General features: G+C 35.0%; 1 protein-coding gene across 2 annotated transcripts; it reads left to right on the top strand.

Annotated features, from left to right (window-relative positions):
* The first annotated feature begins 6,657 nt into the window (after nt 1-6,657).
* LOC119358724 lies at nt 6,658-7,488 on the top strand. Of its 2 annotated transcripts, none has more exons than XM_037625157.1 (2): nt 6,658-6,812; nt 6,922-7,488. In XM_037625157.1, the coding sequence occupies exon 2, from the start codon at nt 6,927-6,929 to the stop codon at nt 7,188-7,190; it is 264 nt and encodes an 87-aa protein (XP_037481054.1). In that variant the 5' UTR covers nt 6,658-6,812; nt 6,922-6,926; the 3' UTR covers nt 7,191-7,488. The 2 variants fall into 2 exon arrangements, with proteins under 2 accessions (XP_037481054.1, XP_037481055.1); XM_037625158.1 differs by having other exon boundaries at nt 6,675-6,812; nt 6,913-7,488.
* The last annotated feature ends 299 nt before the right edge of the window (nt 7,489-7,787 follow it).

Genomic DNA, 7,787 nt, shown 5'->3' on the forward strand with positions numbered 1-7,787 from the left:
GGGACTTGTGCAGTCTTAACTTTTCTTTCCTGATGGATTTATTACCGGTAAATTGTGCTTGACTGTGCTGACCTTCTAGTATGCCATAAAAGGGTTATGCTGCCATAACAAAACAAAAAAGATCATTAGAAGAACACTTGCATCCGTAGTTCACGTCAGACTGTACTGACAGCTTCATAGACGCATCAGGCGTTCGTTTACATGTACAATTATCCTGATTATAAGCGACATATCAGCAAGAAGATATAGAGACTTCAATGTATATATAATTTTGAAACTGGGACTTCAATATTTATAGTTCTCAAAGCATATATCGGACAGAGCAAAGCAGAAAAGTTTGTTTTTTTTGTTTGAGGCAAGAAAAGTTCTATATCCAGCCCTACTTTGCATCGTCCGGACAGAACAAATCCGTCATTGCTTCTGGCCACAGCTGTAAGCCTGGTTCGGGAAACACTATTTGCGTCTTCTGAAAAAAGGGGAAACACTATTTCCGGTTTAATGCACCAAATCAGGGAAATCCTATGTCCCCCGCGGGCGGCGAATAGAGGGTGCAACCCTGTCTCGGTAGCGCGATATGTGCTCGTTTTTTTGGGTTGTTTTTCTGTACATTTTCTGTCTGTTTTTTGCTTTTGTCCGTTCACTACAAGTTTTTTTAGTTTTTTTTTACTTTTTGTGATATTTTGTGTCAGTTCTCCTTCAAAAAAAATATTCTTATCCCTTTTATATTTGTTTTTTCTTCTTCTTGCACATTTTCGTTTTTCATAGTTTTTGTAATATAACGTGAATATTTTCCAAATGTATGGTCAAAATTTTGTAATACACACTGAACATTATTTAGTATACGATGTACATTTTTCAAGTAAGCAGCAAACATGTTTTTTTATATTAGATGAACAGTTCTGTAATATAAATTGAATACTCTTCTTATATACGATGATTTTGTTTAATTTTAATATTTATATTGATATTTGTTCATATATGATGAACATTTTTTAACATACACAGAGCATTTTTCATATAGACTACACTTTTCTTTATAGAAATTATGATTTTTGTTAAAACATAGTTGCAATATATTTTTGGGTTGGAAACTGAACAGAAAACAAAAGAGAAGTAAAACACAGAAAAACCGCCAAGGGCAGAATAGGCTGGCCCATTTTCTCTGGCGGACGAGCATCAAATCTATATCTATACCTAATATTAAAGGATGGTGCATTTCTCCAATTTAGTATATGATGTACATTTTTCAAATACACACCAAATATATATTTTTGATATATAATGACCAATTCTGTGATATAAATTGAATATTCTTCTAATATATGCGGATTTTTTTGTAATTTTCATAAATACATTGATATTTGTTAATATATGATGCACATTCTATTAATATACATAGACCATTTTTATATAGACTAAACTTTTTAAAAATAGTATTTGTTTTGAAAACGGGACTAAAAACAGAAGAGAAGAAAAACAAGGAAAAAATAGTCTTGGGCAGAATAGGCCGGCCCATTTTCTCTGGCTTCAGGCGGAGCCTCTTCTTTTTGACGGACGAGCATCCAATAGGATTAAATAGGAACAATCACCAAAAAGGTACGTTTGTTTTTTTCTCTGCTTCACTCTCATTCGTTTTTAACTTCTGTTTTTATTTTCAAAAATATTATATGAACAACAGTTGTTTAAAACTTAATTTTCTTGATTAAAAAAATATTTATCCATGTATTTTTAAATGTTAATACACTATAAAAAATATTTGCACAACTTTTAGACAATGTTGATAATATGAAAAAATGCCACGCATTTAAATAAATGTTAGTAACATAAAAAAACTTATACAATGTAAATAAAATGTTCGTGTAATTCAGGAAAAATATATATACCATTCCAAAAGTGTACATGGTATTTTCAAAAATGATCACGCGCTTCAAAAATATGTGTTTAAAAATATTTTAGAAATATTATACAATGGAATAATGTCCGTATAGTCTTAAATAAATTTGATGCGTCATTAAAAAAATTTATATTGTTTATTTCATAAAATGTTCAACACATATGCAAAAGAATATTCAAACCATTTACCTCAGAAATGTTTGTCATATATTTGAAAAATGTACATTGTGTAACAAACAATTAATATAGCGTATGTACATGAAAAATATACATAGTTTTTTTTGGAAAATTAGACATTTATACTGAAATTTTAAGAAATTATTTATTCAATGTAGTTCATGGAGTTTAAAAAACTACTCCCTCCGTCTCATAATATAAGAGCGTTTTTGACACTAGTGTAGTGTAAAAAATGATCTTATATTATGGGACAGAGGGAGTATTTCGTGTCATTCCAAAATGTTCAGCATCTATTTGAAAAATGTGTAACATTTATTTACAAAAGTGTTAAAAAATATATTTGAAAAATGTGCATCGCGTACAAAACTAATGTTCCTGATCTATACGAAAAATATAAAACGTGTATGGAAATCAATTAGATATTTATTGAGTGAGAAATTAAAAAAATGTTTATATAGTGCAAAAATAAGCACACATAATTTTTTGAAAGATGTTTCGTATCATTCAAAAAATATTGAACATGCATTTGAAAAATATTTAATATGTATCTAAAAGAATGTTCATCATTTATTGGAAACACGTTAAAGTGTATCTAAAATGTTCTGAATTTATAAAATATTGAAAATTTATTGACGGAATTGGACATGTGTAAAGAAAAGAACAAGAATATAACGGAGGTCACTTTCTTTGCCTCCTCCATGCCCATGGGAACATAGTACGTCGGCTTGATGTCATTCTCGTTTGGAACGGTGGTTGGTAGCTGCATTGGATGCAAAGTGGCCGGTTTGATGGAAGTCGCCGGCTGCATGGGATGCGAGGTCGGCTGATTCGATGGGATGGGAATTTACATCCTTACCGTTTTCATTGTCCATGTGAGAAAATGAAGAGAGACGGCTGGGGCTGGATCTGTTTACACGAACGAAGGAATAAAAGGATGGAACAAGATTCTTCCCCCCTAAAGCTAAGGGCCTGCATGATATGCACTACATTTAATTTTTTTTCCTAACTAAACTACACGCATGCACAACATGAAGGGGATGGGACCGTGCAATCTCCATTTTTAGGGAGGTGATGCGCGAGGGCTGTAGCTAGTGGAAGAGTAAAATTGCGGACTAATGGTGTACACCATATAATAGGAAAACTTTCTCCAAAAACTATACAGCTTATATGAGTAAACGGAGGGAGTGGAATATAAAAATCAAAGATAATCATTGATAAACGGTCAGGAAACTCAGAAAAATAGAAAAAAAATACCCCTATATAAGCTTCTAAAACCAGTAAAAAAACCTGCCATAGAAGCTTTCCAAAACCGCTTCCAGGAACCATATCTGGCCCGCCGAACTAGCAATCGCCAAAGGTGAGACTGATCGTTCTGTCGGTACAGGTGAGGCATTTTCTTGGCGACCCAATAAAGAGTTACCGTAAGCAGCACACGCTGGAAAAGTAAAAAAGGGAAAGCCCATAAAGATGACAGGTTCCCTCGGTTTATTCCAGCCAGTTCTCCCCTGTTTTTCTTTTCTTTTTTAATTCTTTTACTCATTTTCTCCGTTTGTTTTTGTTTTTCTTTTTCTTTCATCTTTGTGTTGTTTGTTTTAATTTTTACTCTTTATCTTTTTTGATTCCATTTTCAAAAACATTGTTATCTATAAAAATCAAGAATATATTTTTTCAAAATTTGGGGAAATGTTCTGAATTTTCAAATTTTGAACATTTTTAAACTCATGGATTGTTTTTCAAATTCATGGATTTTTTTTTCAAATTTTAAACATTTTTAAATTCATGAAAACAATTCAAATCCACAAACATTTTTTGATTTTACCAAGTGTCGATCGGCAGTTCATCTGCGGTCGATCACCAGGGAGGCACGACAGGCGTCTATGATTCAGAAACCCCGGCGCCTGCTGTCTACAATTAGATCTAGGCCAGGAGGTATATTTTGTACTAAAACATATAAAAAAATTAAAGAAAAGAGAAAGGGGGGCTAGACCAGGTTATCACAATTCATCCTTTAAAGATCTTACCACCTAACTGAAATCACCTTTGACAGCTATGTTCTTTCTCATAGTCGACTTAAGCCAAACTTATTACCTGCCATGCTCCCTGCAATAAAGAAGAAAAAAAATATAACATGTCATATGCCATACTGAATGATAGCTGAAAATTGAGATATAATAATGCCCTTCTCCACTAAATTACAGCTATCCAGTAGCGAGGCATCCTTGCATATTTTCACACTTATCTCTCTCTGGAGCATTATTCCCCAATATTAAAATGTTTTGCACTGAGAAAGTTACTGAGTTGGACAGAAAATGCCCTTGCCCCACCAGAAATTGCCTCACCTAGGTGGAGAGCCCACAAGATAGTAAAGAGGCACTGCCAATTGTCAAATGGAAATCAACATAGAGAAACTCCATGTGGTTCAGAAAGCTCTATTAACCTATCTCTCTGCCTATAAATAACGTATCACCAGATCGTGTCTCAACCGAAAATCATTATAGGAAAACCAGCAAGCCATAACACTTCTAGGGTTTCCCGTCCAGGTGCACAATGAAGCTTCTTCCTCTGTTTGTCCTTGCCATGGTAATGGTTAATGCTTGCGCCGTGTCTTCTCACACCGCGCCGAGAGACCATGTACTAGATGGAGTAGTGAAGATGGCAGCGACGGGAGAGGGGGCGGCGATCGACAATCACCATGCGATACCGAGGACAGAGTATAGCAGCTGGAGCAGCCCTGGAAACATGCCCGGAAGTGGCCATGACATTGATAGCGAAGAAGCCAAGCCATAAGCAGCCTGATATATGCATGCCTTTGTACGTAGCAGACTTTGCACGCTAGGGTACGTATACATACTCTTTTGAGTCATATATATATAGTAGTAGTTCCATGTCGTGGGTTCCTCGTTGTGCTACCTATATGTAAATTAAGGTGAGCCGGATCACGTCTATATATTTACAGATGTTCCGTTTATATTGAATAAAGCAACATTTCTCTATATTCATTGATAGTTTACAGTATGAGCTCTTGAGTGCTACCAAGCTGATGAATCAGTCCGAATATACTAGAAGAACCATAAGAATATCAGTTAGGTACACAGTGAATCCTTTGTTATATGAATAAAAAATAAACCATTTACTTGAAGTTGATATTGCTATGGATTCATAAGATTGATGTTGAAGGAACAATATGATTTTGCTTATATTGCTATGTACACAGTGAATCCTTTGTTATATATATATATATATATATATGTATATATATATATATATATATATGTATATATATATGGTCTAATAAATAACTGGGAAACCATGAAACAATCAAGTGTTGATTTGAGAAAATAAAAGAAATATATAACCATAACTATATGTAGACATGAAGGGAAACATGGATGTGCATACCGCATGCAATTGTTAACAAGAGTCTCGCCTGTTGTCTACTGGCATGATACAATTGCACACTAGTTAAGATCTTTAATTGTTGAAATAAAGTTTTCAGCGAATATTTCAGTTTGGTGAAAAACTGTCCTCTCTCCTCAAAGGGCATGCATTGTTTATCTAAGCTGAAACCACACCAATTTGTTTATCTAAGCTAAAACCAAACCAATTTTTTTATATAACTTTCATTTGATACAATTTGGTGGAAAACAACTTCACTGAAAGCACTTTACATAAATCACTTGATAAAGTACAATATCTCAATAAGAGAATATATAAATTTCATATGATCCAATTTCATTGAAACAACTTACATAAATAGCTTCATAAAGGATCGAAATGGGTTTCAAGTCATTAGTGTATAGGTGCCCACCCTGTGGGATATTGGATTAAAGAGATGTCGTCCTTTGGTTCAGTATTTTCGCAAAATGCTAACTATTATTCTTGTAACTGTACTTATTCAATAATAGAAAGCCTTGACAAAATTACTAAGATTTATCTGCAGCTACAAGGTCGCTATGCTAACTAGCTATAAAGACGCTGTCTTATCTGTATATTCTGCTCAGCATTTATTCTGGACCCTCTAGTCTGCAAGAGAATTTTCATGTGCAGCGGCTGAGATGAGATCCCAGAGCCAAATGCCCAAGGGTCACGAGTAGTACTATTGTTGATAAACATGCAGTTAAATGAAGAAATCCACTGTGTTTAAGAGCTCAATAACTCCACTAATATCTGTCCTTCTACCTGTATGCTTACATAGATAGATGATGACACTTTTAGTGCCCGACTGAAGCGGTTGGGTTAAAATTTAGGCAGGGTTATTCTCCACTATAAATAAAATATGAAGTCGTCGTCGCGTCGTCGTAATAAAAGCATAAACCACTATCTTAGTGGGAAATACTATTGGTAGTGTTTGATGATTTATGCATAATTTATGATTACATTGACAGTGATTGGGTCAAGTAATCACCATAATCTTCAGAATTGGCGATATTTGCAAATAATTTATGTCACTGGCCATAGTAATGGGTGGGCTCTGATTTGGCTGCCATTTTTACTACAGGATTCTACTGGTCCCAAAGGCATGGCATGAGTACCTTTTACATCCACATGATATTTTTTTAATTCTAGTGCATCATTCAATAACCTTTTAGTTGTTAGGTTTTCTGCACATATGTATTGTGCACAAGTTTTTTCTGACTATATAAACCGTTCCTGACCTGACCTGACCAAACCATAGCCTTCAAGAAACAGCACGTATAATACTATCCAAACTTCAATCGAATCTCAAGGTGGAGATTTCCCAGGTATGACTCTTTGTTCAAGCTAGTTTCTTCTTGGTCATGACCATCTTTTATTCTTTGACCATTAACTTCATGAAATTCCTATGCATGTGTCTCTGTCAAGTTAATTCAGACACTATGAAAGAGCAACTGAAAGCAAGCAAGATTAAGATCTTGGCTGCCTTGCTGGTCTTCGCCATGGTTACTCAAGGCTTGGCGATTCGGGTCAAGGGGACGGTGAGGAATGACATCACCGACGAGGCTGTCAGTGCAAAAACCACCCTCGGTGCAGGCAGCAGCACAACCGTTGACAACCACCATGCAATCCCACGGGACCAGTATAGTAGCCATGGAGGAGAGGACGGATCAGGTGGCAGTGGTGGTGATACTACAAAGAACTAGTGCCATTCTCTGAGACTGTTCTGTTCACCCAAGATATATATTCTGATCTCTAATGTTATATTGTATAGATGCCAGCAGCGCTAATATTATTACTATTCATGCCTACATGAAAATAAGCTGCTTAAGGGAAGAGTAATGTCGAAGACCATACGCATGTTATTTACATCCTCACAGAAGGAAAAAAACTATGTTTTATTGGAAAAATAAAGAAGCTATATATGTAATAGATGTAGTATTCTCGTGTGTGTGTGTAAGGAAACTTTCATGATGTTACATGGCAACCATCAATAAAATCCATGCCTACAATCTGTTGTTCAGGAAAGAACCAAAATAACTGCATGCTCCTTGCAAAAAAAGAAAAGAAAAACTGCATGCTTACAGTTGAGTACTGATTAATCATGGTTTTATGCTTCAATTTCTAAGTTATAAGAAGATTTGTCCTACACATACTAAGGGCGACTCTAATCGATGCCCAAAGCTCCATCCCCAAAACTGAAATCCAAAAAACATTCTGGGTATTGGGAAGGTGGCTTATAAATGATGCCCAAAACTTAATCCCAAAAATAGTTTTTGAACTAAATTCTCCAGCTATGTGCA

The sequence above is a fragment of the Triticum dicoccoides genome, chromosome 2A (assembly GCF_002162155.2).
Source record: "Triticum dicoccoides isolate Atlit2015 ecotype Zavitan chromosome 2A, WEW_v2.0, whole genome shotgun sequence".
Lineage (NCBI taxonomy): Eukaryota > Viridiplantae > Streptophyta > Magnoliopsida > Poales > Poaceae > Triticum > Triticum dicoccoides.